This window comes from Mus caroli, unplaced genomic scaffold (genome assembly GCF_978045245.1).
Source record: "Mus caroli unplaced genomic scaffold, Mus_caroli_1 scaffold_18, whole genome shotgun sequence".
Lineage (NCBI taxonomy): Eukaryota > Metazoa > Chordata > Mammalia > Rodentia > Muridae > Mus > Mus caroli.
In genome coordinates, this window is record NW_028227273.1 from 29,131,868 (window position 1) to 29,147,588 (window position 15,721).

The 15,721-nt window shown below is 42.5% G+C and overlaps 1 protein-coding gene across 7 annotated transcripts in view; it reads right to left on the minus strand.

Moving 5' to 3' along the window:
- The window catches only part of Ppp4r1 (protein phosphatase 4 regulatory subunit 1), a 58,860-nt gene that overhangs the window by 14,070 nt on the left and 29,069 nt on the right, over positions 1-15,721 (minus strand). For all 7 annotated transcript variants that reach the window (XM_029471123.2, XM_085832683.1, XM_021186552.2 and 4 more), the window contains 5 exons: positions 13,834-13,941; positions 13,648-13,713; positions 12,928-13,086; positions 11,322-11,449; positions 2,437-2,969 (listed from right to left, as the gene is read on the minus strand). In XM_029471123.2, coding sequence (XP_029326983.1) covers positions 2,437-2,969; positions 11,322-11,449; positions 12,928-13,086; positions 13,648-13,713; positions 13,834-13,941 — 994 coding nt within the window. The remainder of the gene's footprint in view (positions 1-2,436; positions 2,970-11,321; positions 11,450-12,927; positions 13,087-13,647; positions 13,714-13,833; positions 13,942-15,721) is intronic.

Genomic DNA, 15,721 nt, shown 5'->3' on the forward strand with positions numbered 1-15,721 from the left:
GCTGGTGAGATGGCTCAGTGGGTAAGAGCATCCGACTGCTCTTCTGAAGGTCCTGAGTTCAAATCCCAGCAACCACATGGTGGCTCACAACCACCCATAATGAGATCTGACTCCCTCTTCTGGGGTGTCTGAAGACAGCTACAGTGTACATGTAATAAATAAATAAATCTTTAAAAAAAAAAAAAAAAAAGAAAAGAAAAAGAGCCCCACTGAGCCCTTCTAAAAGTTCAACTCATTTTGTAACACAATGGAAACTAGTTACTTAGCAGAGATTAAACAAAAAATGTCCTCAGATTTTAATAAAATCTAAAAGCACTACATGACAAATTTAAATTGTTCTAGGTGTCATAACTGAATTATAAGCATAATTCATATATAAGCATGTAAATACTTAAGTTACTATAGATTAATAATGAAATTTTTTAACTACAGTATAATTTTAAGTCAAATATACTAGCCATCTCCAAAAACACATATTATGAAACTTAAAAAGTTTATCATTTTACTTATTGAAAAAATGTGCATTCAATATTTCTATTAATATTCACTGAGTGCCCACAATGTGTTAGAGAATGGCCTTTTGCATAAAAATTAAGTTTAAGGAAAATAAAATGAGAGTCACTAAAGCTAGATGAACTTTACTAAGACTGAGGTTGATTATCGAGATTCAAACAAGAAGCTAAAGGAAATAACACATCAAACACTTGACTGTAGCTGCTGTGGGCATGGCTCGCTTCCTCTCATCAGAAGCTGAGGATGGGCGAGAAGAAGGGAGAACGCTGCTGTGTCACTGAGCAGTCTGTCCTAAGATTCAGAGAAGGTGGGGCTAGGAGACTGTTCTCCACCTCCGCTGTGGCACTAGCCACTGGTACTTCTCACATCTCACAAACTTCATTCAGAAGGGCAGTGGCTTCCACTGGTAGGAACTATATCCCAGTCAATCTTCAAAATTAAGGTCTCAACTAGAAAGCATGCTGCGCAGAATAAGCCAGACTCAGAGAGACAATACAATACAGCACGTTCTCTGTCCCCTGTGGATTCAAGATTATATATACCCATCTGTGCAGAGAGATAGTTTAAATCAAATTCAGTTAAATTAAAATAATATTAGGGATCAAGGATGTAATAAAATTTAATGCTTTTCAGGTATAAAACTACAACAGGAAATCTTAATCATAGTAAATGAAAACAAGTGCAGAAGGCAGCTAACTGAACACACAGACCACAGTTTTCAAAGTTTAAACAAGGTTTTAGCTGGGTATGGCGTGTCACACCGTAATAATCCGAGTTCTCACGACAATGGAGCAGGAAGACTTGGGGCCAGCCTGGGCTACAGAATGAGATCTTATCTTCCCCACAAACAAAGAAACCAAAAGAAAGGTTTCTGTTTTAAAAGAATTACTTAAGATTTAACTTTTTTTTGCTTAAAAATGGGTATTTCTCAAAATTGAGCAAACTGAGAGTTTAGAAATTTTAGTTTTAGGAACAAAAAGGGTAAAAACCATCCAGAATGTGGTATTACATCTGAAGATTTGCAAAAGTTTGCAGTTATGGATTTAAAAGTTTTTTGTTTTGTTTTTTTTCTTAGAGACAAATTGTCATGTAGACCTGTCTGGCCTAGAACTTTCTATATAGGCTAGGCTGGCCTAGAATTCCCAGAGGTCCGTCTGTCTTTGCCTCCTGAGTGCTGGGATTAAAGGTGTGCATCATCATGCCTAGTCTTAAGAACATTTGAGCACCATCTGACTGCATCTGCTCTTAACCCTGTTCCTAAGCTCCAGCAGCGGAATAAGGGGAGCCTTACAACATCCCACTCCCATTTAAGGACGGAATGCATCTGCTGCTTGGTAAGAAGTACTGCTTTCTTTAGGACTCAACAACCAGTTCAGCTGCCCACAGTGGAGGACATGGGCCATGTATGTGATGTCCCCGCCCCTAAAATACGAATTTGAAAAAGAAATTATTCTTGTAAAAGTCTAAAGCTCACTCTCTAGCCCTCACCTTTCTCACTCTCTAGCCCTCTTCCTCTCTCTCTCCCTTCCCCCCTCTCTCCACGTGACCATGTCCGGTTTCTCTTTCTACCTTCTCTCTTTCCCCCTGCCTTTCTACAATAAAGCTCTTAAACCATATACAAACAAAAAAGTCTAAAGCTCTTAAAACATCCTACATGTGAAAACCCAGAAATCTATGTCCACCATATAGACTACAGCACTTCTTTAAAAATAAGACCCAGAGCAAAGTGAATATAGTAGAACTCAGAACTTAAAAATTATAAATGTTAAACACTGAATAACTGCAAAAGGTGATTTCTGAGTGAACACATCTATTCAACAACAAACAGCAGAGAGGAGCCATCTTAGACACACAAACCAGACCAGCAATGTTGTCTAAAGGGCATGTTTAAAATCACCTTTAGTACAATAGACTCTTCCATACCTTTCACATCTGGGTCATCCATGTGTGGCTCAAGGTTTTCTATCATTTCTTCTAGTTCCTTCCGGGTAGCCATGGTGATATTGGGAGAGCCTGGTAGAGGGGCTGCAGGTGCATCTCCTGGTCTCTCTGGGCTGAGTCTCTCCTCGGGGTCCTGCTGGAGCTCTTTATCAAGATCTATTTTAGGTAGAGGAGTCCTCCAGAAATGGAAGGAGTTGAACATGTCCTGGTCTAAGGGAGTGGCCTCTGGGGAGCTGGTGCCAGCGTCTGGCCGGGACGCAGACTTGCTGTTGGTGTCAGGCTTTCTACCATTCTCATCATTGCTAGCTGCTTCCTGAGGAGACTCTGAGGACAAAGTACAGAGTAAGGAGCTGTCCACTGGAGCAGGCATGTCACCTGCAGAGTCCCCAGGTGTCTTGGCAGCACAGCCTTCGAGTGTGCTCTCCAGCCTGGCACTGGAGTGAGGGGCACTGAGGTCTGAAGGAGCGTCCTCTGGCCTGCGATGCTCTTCTTCTACGACATCATTGTCTCTCATCCTTTCATTGTTTCATTTAGGGGAGAGAAAAGAAACATGGAAGTATAGACATAATTACTGGGGAAAGAAGGTCAAGGACAAGTCTGACATAGCATTCAGACGAGCTAAGCACCCACAGGAACTCAACAGCCTTGCATGTTACACACACAGCTTTTCCGTCAGTTGTTCTGCAGAGAGGTGAGACACCTGTCAAACTTGTCTAAACAGTCAAGCATTATTAACAGCTGGAGAAGGCAACACTTAAGAATCCTGGGATGCTGGGACAGGAGAGGTAACTCCGCAGTTAAGGACACTGACTGCTCTTCCCAAAGGACCCAGCTTCAAATCCCAACACCCACACAGCAGCTCACAACTGTCTGTAAGTCCAAGATCTGACCTTCTTACATATACATACACGAAGGCAAAACACCAATGCACATAAGATTAAGATAAATGAATTTTAAAAGATGATTTTAAAAAAATCCTGGGATACAACAATACTACAATATTAGTAACAGCAGGAAGAAGATTCTAAGATACACACAAATTTTAAATTATCTATTCAGGGATTATCTGTATTCTACTCAGCTCCAATGACACAGAGAAAGCTGAGAGTCAAAACATTTTTGCTTATAAAAGGGGGATAAAGCCGGCAGTGGTGGCGCACGCCTTTAATCCCAGCACTTGGGAGGCAGAGGCAGGTGAATTTCTGAGTTCGAGGCCAGCCTGGTCTACAGAGTGAGTCAGAGTGAGTTCCAGGACAGCCAAAACTACACAGAGAAACCCTGTCTCGAAAAACCAAAAAAAAAAAAAAAAAAAAAAAACCAAGAGGGATAAAGCACACACACACACTCACACACACAACTCTAGAAGGCAGCAGAGAAGACACTAGCTCTCTCAGATAATGTATTAAAAACTACTTAAGTATAAATACAGAGCTATTTTTATTTCTTCCACAATCTCCAATGCTACTTCAAAACCAGGTTTTTCCCAGACGGGCTGTGGGAGCATGCGAAGGCTGGAAGCACTAACCACTGTCTTTCCAATGCAGCCATTGACACCACTGCTGTAAGACAAGTAGTTACTGAATGGACACCCACTAGGACCCATGAATAAATCAAGTTTCGGATGTGGTATATAGGTCTAAGTAAACTGTACAAATGTAAGGACCCAAATTCAATCCCCAGCACCAATGTAAATAAGCAGGAGGAGCTACACACCTAGAGTCCCAGTGCTGGGGAGACAGAAGCAAAAGGATCTCTGGGGCTTGCTGGTCTGCTAGTCTGGGTGAATTGGCAAGCTCCAGGTTCAGGAGGAGACCCTGTCTCAACAAATAGGGTGGGAAGCAATAGAGAAAGATGACTGAATAGACCTCTGGCTTTTACACACACACTGCAGACTCACACATGCATGTGCATGCACATTCATGCACACTCTAGCACAATCATCTTTAGCATACACAAATAAAAATGAACACAGGAAGCCAAGCTGGGCATGGTGGTGCACACCTGTCGAGACTGGAGGATCAAGAATTTAAAAGGAGCCTGGCCCTACATCGATAACATGAGAAAGCTGAGGTAGTAATTGCAGGTAAACAAACATTAAACTACAAAAGCAAATTACTACCATAACAATTAAACTAGTCAGGTGTAGTGGTACATGCCTTTAATCCCAGTGCTGAAGCCAGTGAGGCAGGTGGACCTCTGAGTTCCAGGTCAGCCTGGTGTACAGACTTCCAGGACAGCCCTAGCTATACAGGGAGAGTGACTCAAAAAGTTTACTTTTACCCCACCCCCAAATTAGGGAATGAGTCCAAAAGAGACGTACAGGTGGGCCACAGGCCCTGGAGAAAATGATGTGACTTTCTAGAAAAACCTGGACGTGCTTTGAGGCAAACAAAAGAAAAAGAAGAGACAGGCGCAGCACACAGGCCAGGCCGTGCTAAGAGGCTAGGCAGCAGTCAGAACATAGGCCACCCTCCTGAAGCTAAGGAGACTACAATGGCTGACAGGGACGGTGCAAAGTCTGGACACACTTCTGAGCTTGACCTGCGGCCACCACAAGTAATGAAGCAACTATAAAACCTATCAGAGGGGCTGGCGAGATGGCTCAGCGGCTAAGAGCACTGACTGCTCTTCCGAAGGTCCTGAGTTCAAGTCCCAGGAACCACATGGTGGCTCACAACCATCCAAAATGAGATCTAATGCCCTCTTCTGGAGTGTCTGAACACAGCTACAGTGTACTTACATATAATAATAAATAAATCTTAAAAAAAAAAACCCAACTATCAGACATCTTCTTTTCCTAAGACCCTCGTTCAAGTAGTGCAGAAGACAAAACTGGAGAGAAGCCGGGCTGCCGGAGTGCAATGTCAGCACCAGAGACGACAGACCATGTGTGAGCACAGGTGGGGTCTCCATCAGAGATCAAGGTGGCGACACTGTGTGCATCCAGTCACTTCATGCAGAGCCTGGTGGAAACCCAGAGTCTGGCTAGGGTGATCCAATACATGCCCACAGCACTAACTAGATGCTACCAACATGAGAGCAGTTTCCACAGGTTACAAAGTTCAGGTCTGGTCAGGTGGATCGGGCATCTGCTAAATTCCAGTAGTGCTTGCTATCTATGAGCAGTTGACAGACTCACAAGCGCGCAACATAGGGGGGAGCAGTGTAGGAGGCAAGAAATGGTAATGCTGAAAGGCAGGTTAATCAGAGGGAGCCAGGGGAAGAATGACAGACACAAGGGTGAAGAATGGAGCAGCCGAGGTAACAGTGTCTAAGAAGACAATCCAGGCTCCCATGACTTGAAAGTAAAAGGGTCAATGGAGATGTAAATTTGTAACTTGAAAGTAGTAAAGAAAAAACACCATGCGCCTATGAACACAGTGTACATGAAAAGAAATACAAAGTATCTGAGAGGTTTAAAGAGTGTCTAAAACTTCTCAGCTTCAGAACAGAATATCAAACTGGAAACTTAAGAGGAGCTTAAAATATAAGGGTCCTGCACTATTCCTGTATGGCATCAGTTTACCCTGTGCATGTGTGTGCTGGGAATTGACTCCAGGGCCTCCGGAGCAGCAGCCAGTGCCCAAACACTGAGGTGATTCTCCGGTCCCATTGCAGGTTTTCATGAAAGCGCTGAGCCCATTTTGTAAGGCTCACCATTTTCGGAAACATTTCTAAAAAGACCTGCTTTTTAAAATGTAAGGTACAAATTGAAATTTTATAAGCACATGTCGTCTGAAAACATGGCATATAGTAAAAGCCTTTGCTATCTGGTGCTTCTCTTCCCAACTGTAAACGCATGAGACGCACACACTCGGCATCCGTATGTCAAACAGGAAGCGACTGAGCAGCAAGGGAGGGGCCACCTTAAGGGGAGACTCCTGCCCCGTTCCTGACTCCTCTTCCAACAGCTGTGACCAGTGCTCCAGTGAGAAGCGACTCTCCCCAGTGTGTACAAAGTACACATTTATGAGCACTCTGGCCTGTTAGTCGCAGCACGGAATCATTTCCTGCTGTCAGAAACTGGATGACAGCCATGCACTGATTCTACATTTGAAAAATACAAAGCTAATACTTGAAAAAAGAATAAGAAAAAATGTCTCAAACTGCTCCAAGGGTCGGGGGAAATCCACATAGGCAAGCACACATGGTAAACGGTGCTGGAATGTTTGGGTGAAGCAGAGACTGTAGTAGTCTTTATTTTCCAGAATCATTCTACATAAAAACTTAAAATTATAGTAAGTTGGTATTCTGCAGGGGCAAAGTGAAACCTTAGATTTTTTTTTTTTTTTTTTTTTTTTTTGGTTTTCTGAGACAGGGTTTCTCTGTGTAGCCCTGGCTGTCCTGGAACTCACTCTGTAGACCAGGCTGGCCTTGAACTCAGAAATTCGCCTGCCTCTGCCTCCCAAGTGCTGGGATTAAAGGCGTGCGCCACCACGTCCGGCGAAACCTTAGATTTTATCATCTGACAAATTTAAGGCACTCACAGAAATCTAAGTAGCTGTCACTCAGGACTGGGTTATCGGCTCCCCTTCAAGTTAATTTTAGCATTGGCCCTGCAGCATAATGTGAGCCGTTTCTTCCTTTTCAGCACAAGTAAATCAATTGTGTGTTGAAAGTTAAAACACAAAGTTTTCTTTTTTTAATGATTTTTTTTCAATTTTTATTAGATATTTTCTTCCTTTACATTTCAAATGCTATCCTGAAAGTCCCCTATACCCTCCCAATGATTTATTTTGATGTGAATTGGTGTTTTACCTGCATATGTGTCTGTGTAATGGTGTAATCCCCCTGAAACTGGGTCTAGATGGAAGACTTAGTCACATCTAAAACAAGTGCATACGAGAGCAACAGAGGCAGCTTTCAGGTTTTTCTCAAGAACCCTGAGTAAGCTGGGTCTGATGGGGCCAGCCTGAAATCCCAGTACCAGGTAGGCATGAGCAGGGAGGTCAGGAGTTCAAGACCAGCCTTCACTTCATGGGATCCTCTCTCAGCCTCTGATTCCCATACAAGTTAATCTCCAATACCCTCAAACTTCCTTAACAGAGGCCTGGGAGCCTCGCAACCTAGAACAATTATGTCAAGGACAAAATGACTCACGAAAAAATCTAGTTTAAATATAACCAAGCCAAAAACAAAGCAAACAACAGGATACACTTCCAAGCTAAATTCATAATTACACTATGAAGCAATTAAATGAAGCTTTGATATTAGTGAAATATTTCCAAATTATTGATACATAACAATCAGCTATTGTTCAGATACTTGGGTTTTGAAGATCAAACCTATAGATTCTTAGAATAGTTCAGTCAAGATTTTTTATTTATGGGGGTTATTAATTAAAGGGGAAAAAATTTCAGGTGTGATAGCATACTCTTTTAATCCCAGGACAGCCAAGGCTACATAGAGTCCCTGTCTCAAATATTCAAAAGAAAAAAACAAACGTGGCAGGAAGGTAGGTGAGGCGCTAGGAAGAGCTTGGGTGGGGGATGACCTACTGCATAAAGGTATCAACTTTGCAAAGGATGACAATCTAGACCACACACCCACTGAGTCAGGTCTAGGGAAGGCGTCAGCATAAACAAAGATACAGACCAGGCAGATGCAATGGATATGCTCATACTCTAAGCATGATGAAAGCAAACCTATCATTTCAAAAGACACGGCTTAACACAAGTGCTGTACAGATCCTAAGCTGCTCAATTAGGCTCTGATCCTAGGAGCTGCTGGTATGGAGACAGTGAACACCGACAGATATTTTGTTAATAGACAATACACGTGAAATGAACCTTTTCAACAGAGAGCAGTAAGCAAAAAAGGCAGGGTGAGTCCAACAAACAAAGGGCGTGCAGAACAGCAGGCAGCCAGGCAGCAATGCAGCACTTTCAGTGTCCACTTTGGATAACTACTGCTGTGATGGGAAGCAAATCCAGGGCATGTTTTAGGCAAGTGTCCCACCACTGACCTACAGTCCTAGAGCTCACTATTTTAAACTTTGCATAACTTTACAAAGTAAATCTCAATGCTTTAATCTGTCTGTTTTCCTGCACAAACATCATGACCAAGAAGCAAGTTGGGGAGGAAAGGGTTTATTCAGCTTACACTTCCATACTGTTGTTCATCACCAAAAGAAGTCAGGACTGGAACTCAAGCAGGTCAGGAAGCAGGAGCTGATGCAGAGGCCATGGAGGGATGCTGCTTACTGGCTTGCCTCCTCTGGCTTGCTCAGCCTGCTCTCTTATAGAACCCAAGACTGCAAGCCCAGAGATGGTCCCACCCACAAGGGGCCCTACCCCCTTGATCACTAATTGAGAAAATGCCTTACAGTTGGATCTCATGGAGGCATTTCCTCAACTGAAGCTCCTTTCTCTGTGATAACTCCAGCCTGTGTCAAGTAGATACAAAACTAGCCAGTACAGTCTGTAAGCAACCTGTGTCAGCATCTTCAAATAGTATTATAGCCTGATAGATCAGATAAAGTCAGACGTCCGTAATCAATAAATCCTTCCAGAAATATTAAGTGACAGTATGTTTCCAAACAGATGAAACACTACACACAAGACCAGCAGTAGTGGAAAGCTAGCAGCAAAACTGTCCTCAGAGGGCCGAAGAGATAGATGGCTCAGCCATGCAGAGTTCAACGCTCATGCTTGGTTCTTGGGAAGCCACACAGGGTGGCTCACAGCAGCCTGGAACTTCACTCTAGCAGACTTCATCTCTTTTAGCGTCTATGGACACCAGCGGATATCACATGCTATACTCTCACGCACACATACAAAACATGCATGCATACCCACACTTACATATCATACACCCACAGACACAGCATATCATAAAAATATAAAAACAAAAATGCCTTATGTGTTTGACACTGACAAGTATGAAATCTAGGGAACGGAAACAACCCTGACCATAAACCTGACCAGATTCCAGGTTCACACTGAGTTCCCACACTGGCTGGAAACCACACCAGGGCTGTTTAAGGCAAGGCACTCACATCACCTTCTGAGGCAGCAATACGAGCATGATGTGTAAATATGCCTAAGCTTTTACAGTATTTAAAGCAGACGCTTCCTCATTCAGGAACTCTCTTTCCTTTACTGTATCATTAGCACAACTCAATGGCAACTACAGATAGTCCAGTGCTACAAATAACACAGATTTGCACACCTCTTATATCACAGTGCAAGTCAATTAAAAAGCCACACTATTGTTTGCTGTCCCATAAAGCCGCACACCCGCAGCCACCACGTACAGTCCACAGCCCACAGCCCACAGCTGCGCCTGGTACCTCTCGCTGTGTATCCAGCACAGCAAGGCTGTGGGTACTGTGCTGACAGTGCTTTGTACTTACAGCAGCGTCTGCATTTGTGACAAAGAATACAATGTTTACCACCTGCTTGCTACCTACTGAAGATGCTCTTATACACTTCCTATACACTTACACATTCACTTATTAGACTCTTTCCAGATTTAAAATCAAGTGATGTGCCAACTTAAGTACACTTAAATTGATCATTAAAAAATGTAAGTGGTGGGGCTGGAGAGATGGCTCAGTGGTTAAGGACACTGGCTGCTCTTCCAGAGGTCCTGAGTTCAATTCCCAGCAACCACAGGGTGGCTCATAACCATCTGTAATGGGATCTGACGCCCTCTTCTGGCATGCAGGTGTACATACAACTAGGATACTCATATACATAAAATAAATAAATATATCTTTAAAAAGAATGCAAGCGGACTTCACAAATGCAGAGAAGGCTATATCCCCACCCCCCACCGGACTTATCAAATCCTTCTAACACTGGTCTTAAAGAACTTAGACCATGCTCGCCAGGAAGACATAATAGAGAGATTCTCTTCCTTTACAAAAAAAAAAAAAAAAAAAAAAAACCAGTACCTCAGATGTGTTTGGCAGGACAGTAGGAGAACAGGCAAAAAGGTAAAACAAGGCAGCAGAGAAGAAAGGAAGAACTGTCAAATCAAAACACCAAGAAAGCAAATACCACAGTACCAAGACCTATAGAAGAGAACGGCCATTAGCATCACGGCAAGGGGCTGTGTCAACATCATGTATGCAACAGCAGAGGCTCACGCACCCTTCCATGCACTGTCTGACCCAGAGTTCTCGGCTTAACTATAATAAATGCTAAGAACTAAAAATATCAACAGAAATTCTTTAAACCTAGAAATCTGAAAATCAGAGTTTCAACCTCTATTAAACTTTGGTAATCTTAAAGTTGTTCATCTATTTAATATGTATATTAATTTAGGGCTAATTATTAAAATGCTACCCTCAGAGCTGGAGAGATGGCTCAGCAGTTAAGAGCACTGACTGTTCTTCCAGAGGTCCTGAGTTCAATTCCTAGCAACCAAATGGTGGCTCACAAGCGTCTGTAATGGGATCTGATGCCTTCCTCTGGTGTCTCTGAAGAGAGCAATGGTGTACTCATAAAAACAATATAAATCATTCTTTTTAAAAAGAATGCTTCCCTCAGTGAGGGATTATAGTGATCTCTTTGTCCAGAGAATCCACAATCCATGTTAAATTGACTGTAAGGAACAGGAAAGCGTCAGAGTAAACTATATACAGAAGCAAACGTTCAATTCGCTTTTTAAGACAAAAGCTTTCAATATATTGTCTAAGCACCAATAGTTTCCTAGGCAAATAATTCATTAACTACTCAGTAAGTCAGGTTTGCCACTCTGTGTGAGGCATCAAGCTGTGTTCCAAGCATTTTCTCAGTCAATGGGTAGCTAACCAAAGGACAACGTATGTATCACCAAGAAACTATAAAGCACTCCTAACTAACATTATCCGGCAACACAGTGGAAAGCTGTCACAAGTGTACAAAGCTTCACCATCACACCTGTCTTTGTCTTCTGCCGAGGAGTCTTCCGAGCTCTTGCTCTCATCTTTAAAGCACTGGCCCGAGCTTGATGGATTAGCAAATGTGGATATGAAAGGCCCCAGAGACTGAAAGGCTGCTTGGCGAACCTAAGAAGAGAAAAAGGACAATAATAAATATAAGCATAAAGAGGTATATATATTTTAATGCACACATACTTCCTCTGCATATACAAAAGCCAAAGTATGTTCAGGATAACAGGAAAGCCTTGTAAAAGAAACCTGACTCTCTCTTCACTTGACTTGGCTATTCAGACAATAGGAGCTGAGTGGCATATACTACTGTGTTCCTGTACGCTTCAAAAACAAGAACTAACTGTGCAGACCAGGCTGGCCTCCAGCTACCTGCATCTGCCTCCTGAGTGCTAGGATTAAACCTTCACATTCTCAAAACTTGGTAAAAAATACCTATTAAATTAAAAGACAAAAAAAGGAAACAAAGTCAGTGAGTTTTACAACCATTAAACAGCAAGCTAAATTAAAAACTTGATTTGTAAACAAAAATACTTTCAGGGGTCTGCAACCCTATAGGTGGAACAACAATATGAACTAACCAGTACCCCTAGAGCTTGTGTCTCTAGCTGCATATGAATCAGAAGATGGCCTAGTGGGCCATCAGTGGAAAGAGAGGCCCCTTGGTATTGCAAACTTTATATGCCCCAGTACAGGGGAATGCCAGGGCCAAAAAGTGGGAGTGAGTGGGTAGGGGAGCAGGGTTGGGGGTGGGTATAGGGGACTTTCGGGATAGCATTTGAAATGTAAATGAAGAAAATACCTAATTTAAAAATTGGAAAAAAAAATACTTTCCAGCTAATAAAAAGACAACCTTTAATAACCTCCTACTGACTAGTCTCTTATATTTATATGAGTAACGTAATTATAAATTCCTTCTTTTGAGGGAAGGTGTTCAAGACAGGGCTTCCCTAGGTAGCTCTCTCTATCTTAGAAATCACTCTGTAGACCAGGCTGGCCTCACACTCACAGATCCTCTGCCTCTGAGTGCTGGGATTAAAGGCGTGCACCACTTCTACTTGGAGTAAATTAGTTTTTAAATTTGAAATCATCGAGCTAGAGAATTGGCTCGCAGTTAAGAACACGCTCTTCCAAAAACCCTGGGTTCAGTTCCCAGCACCACATGGTAACTCACGGCTTCCCACTACTCCTGTTTCAGCACTGACGCCCTCTTCCGGTTTCAGTGGACCCCAGATATGCATGTGGTGTGTGTGTATATGTATGTATGTGTGTATGTGTATGTGTATGTATACACACATACATACATATACACACACGTACGTGCATGCATACAGGCAAAATACCCATAGACATAAAATAAAATATTAAAACATTTTTTTTTAAAAAAATCATTTACTTTCTTCCAGAGGTCCTGAGTTCAATTCCCAGCAAACACATGGTGGCTCACAACCATCTGTAATGGGATCTGATGCCCTCTTCTGGTCTGTCTGAAGAGAGCAATGGTGGTGTACTCATATACATAAAATAAATAAATAAATCTTTAAAAAAAAATCATTTACTTTAGTCTCAAAAATGTTTTTAAAAAGCAATGTTACCCAACGTGAAGGATCACTGATCAAGTTAATAAATAGTGCTGATAACTTTGTCCGTCGGATTTCTTGACATGTTGCACAGGAGACAGCCATGAAGCATTCAGCACAGGCCTTTCGGACGCCCCACACGTTATCAGAGCACAGCTGGAAGAACCTGGGCAGCTGTGGGAACACGGGGACACCAGTTACTTCCCTGCCATCTTCTGTTTTAATGATGGATATTCTTAAAACATACAGAACGTATTTAACACTGGAACTCAAAAACTTCTAATGCATCACACCCAATTTATAACTCCCCCTAGAAAGGCAAAACACAGCTGGCTGTCATCCGAGAGCATCCGAGAGCTCACAGCTGAGCTCCTCGTGCCAGTGGATGTATAGACAGTCTACGCATATGAATTTGTGCATGGGGCACATGCATGTCACAACTTAACTCCTCTGCCATGAGATTTAAGTGCCCCAGAGAGGACTCTGGTAAAGCAAGTGCCCTAGTGAGGTTAGAGACTCAGGTGAGTGAATCAGGACTGAGTCACTCTGTACAAGTGGGAGGCTAACAGGGTGCCACTGTTTAATGATTAAAGAAGCAATCCTTAGCAAAACGCATTTCAAACACCAACTTGTAGTTCCAAACATACAAACATCATTCTGGTTTGCAGTCACGGGGGCATATTAATAAACTCTATTACTTTGTATTGCTTATTCTTTAATACCTTAGATACTTACCAACATTTCTTCTGTAGCTTGTTGGCCAACTACACTGCAAATATCTCCAAAATTGGCAGCGCAGACCTGTAACAGAACCATCACTAACATTTTAGTATCACATGAGTTCCTTAAAAACATTACATTCCACACACCAGAGCATCATGCGTTCTTAAACTCGGAAACCCAGAGTGGATGCAGACTTACCTTGCGGACATGAAACATTCGACAGTCGCAGCACATCTCGCAAAACCTAGGGAGGATGAGACGCTCCGTAATGTCCTTCCCAACCATGGGGGCCATCTTGCACATTATCTGAAACAAGTGAGAAAAATTCATTTTGAAAACATCTAAGGCCTTTTTAAGTTAAATTAAATAATTTAAAGAAACACATATTAACCAATGTACAGCAAATGTACTAAATCTAGGGGAAAATGATTTTCCTATCATTAGTTAATAACTTAATCATTTTGCCAGTAACTTCGAAAAATAGGAAAAAGAGAAAAAAAAGAAAATTCCACCTTTAAACTTAGCACTTGAGAAGTAGAAGCAGGCAGGCTCTGAATTCAAGGCCAGCCTGGTCTACAATCGAGTTCCACAACAGCCAGGGCCATGTCTCAAAACACCCACCAGCAGCAGCAGCAACAGCAAAGGGAGTGCCTGTTCAAAAGGCAAGGCCATGTCCGAGGAGATGACTGCTGAGTGCAGCTGTGTCTCCGAGGAAAGCTCCTCAGGTCACGTCAGCTTTGGTGTCAATGGGGGAGTGAAGCCTGCCTTTGCATAGACACAGTCCCAATACATATTTGTTCCAGCTAACCAATAACAAAGAGCTCCCTTCCCTAACAACTAACTCAAGTCCATCCCCATACTTAATACACGGGGAAATCTGATGCCTGCCTGTCAGCATTTCCCAGACACATGTATTCCCAGAGTGTGTAAAAGACACACGGATGGCAAAGAGACTCTCAGCTATGTACGGCATCACTGCCTACAGAGAAGCTCCAACGGATCTAATAAAGAACCTACCTGAATAAGTACATTTAACAAAGCTGCAGGTATCTACATAAGAATAAAAACGGGGCTGGCGAGATGGCTCAGCGGATAAGAGCACTGACTGCTCTTCCAAAGGTCCTGAGTTCAAATCCCAGCAACCACATGGTGGCTCACAACCATCCGTAATGAGATCTGACACCCTCTTCTGGAATGTCTGACAACAGCTACAGTATACTTACATATGATAAATAAATAAATCTTTCAAAAACAAAAAAAAAGAATAAAAACGGCTTATATTTCTATAAATTAACAATGAACTGGAGGGCTTTAAAAATACATCATTTATAATGTTAAAATGTGAAATCCAACAAAAAGTGAGATCTTCCTGTTCAAAGTTACAAAACGTAATTGAGTAATCAAATCCATAAGTAAATCCCTTCAAGGTGTGTCATGCTCACAGGCGGTCAGGCTGGCAAGTCTCCTCAGGCCAACCTGCAGGTCAATGAGTCCTTCCTCAGTTCTCCATTGTTGGGCAGCAGGGTAATACCTGCAGCTCCCACATCCCACAGACAGCTTGGTGCTTCAGAGATGCAAAGCTGAGATCTGAAGCCCTGTCTAATCAGGGTACCATAGTATAACTAATGGTCTCCTAAAACATGGGGAACCATAAGCTTTCTTTTAATCCTGAACATTATAATTATGTTTTTAGGCTAGGCTCCCCTTAATATAACCAACAGTTTTACCCAAACTGATTTTCTTTATTGAAGAATTTCTGAAATGAAACGTGATTGTTTGGAGCTAGGTAGGGATGATGACTGTAGGTCTCTGTGATGGTTTGTATATGCTCGGCCCAGAGAGCGGCACTATTGGGAGGTGTGGCCTTGTTGGAGTAAGTGTGTCACTGTGGGCATGGGCTTTAAGATTCTCACTCTAGCTGCCTGGGAGCCAGTATTCTGCTGGCAACCTTCAGATGAAGATGCAGAACTCTCAGCTCCTCCTGTATCATGCCTGCCTGGATGCTGCCATGCTCCCGCTTTGATGATAATGGACTGAACCTCTGAACCTGTAAGCCAGCCCCAATTAAATGTTGTCCTTATAAGAG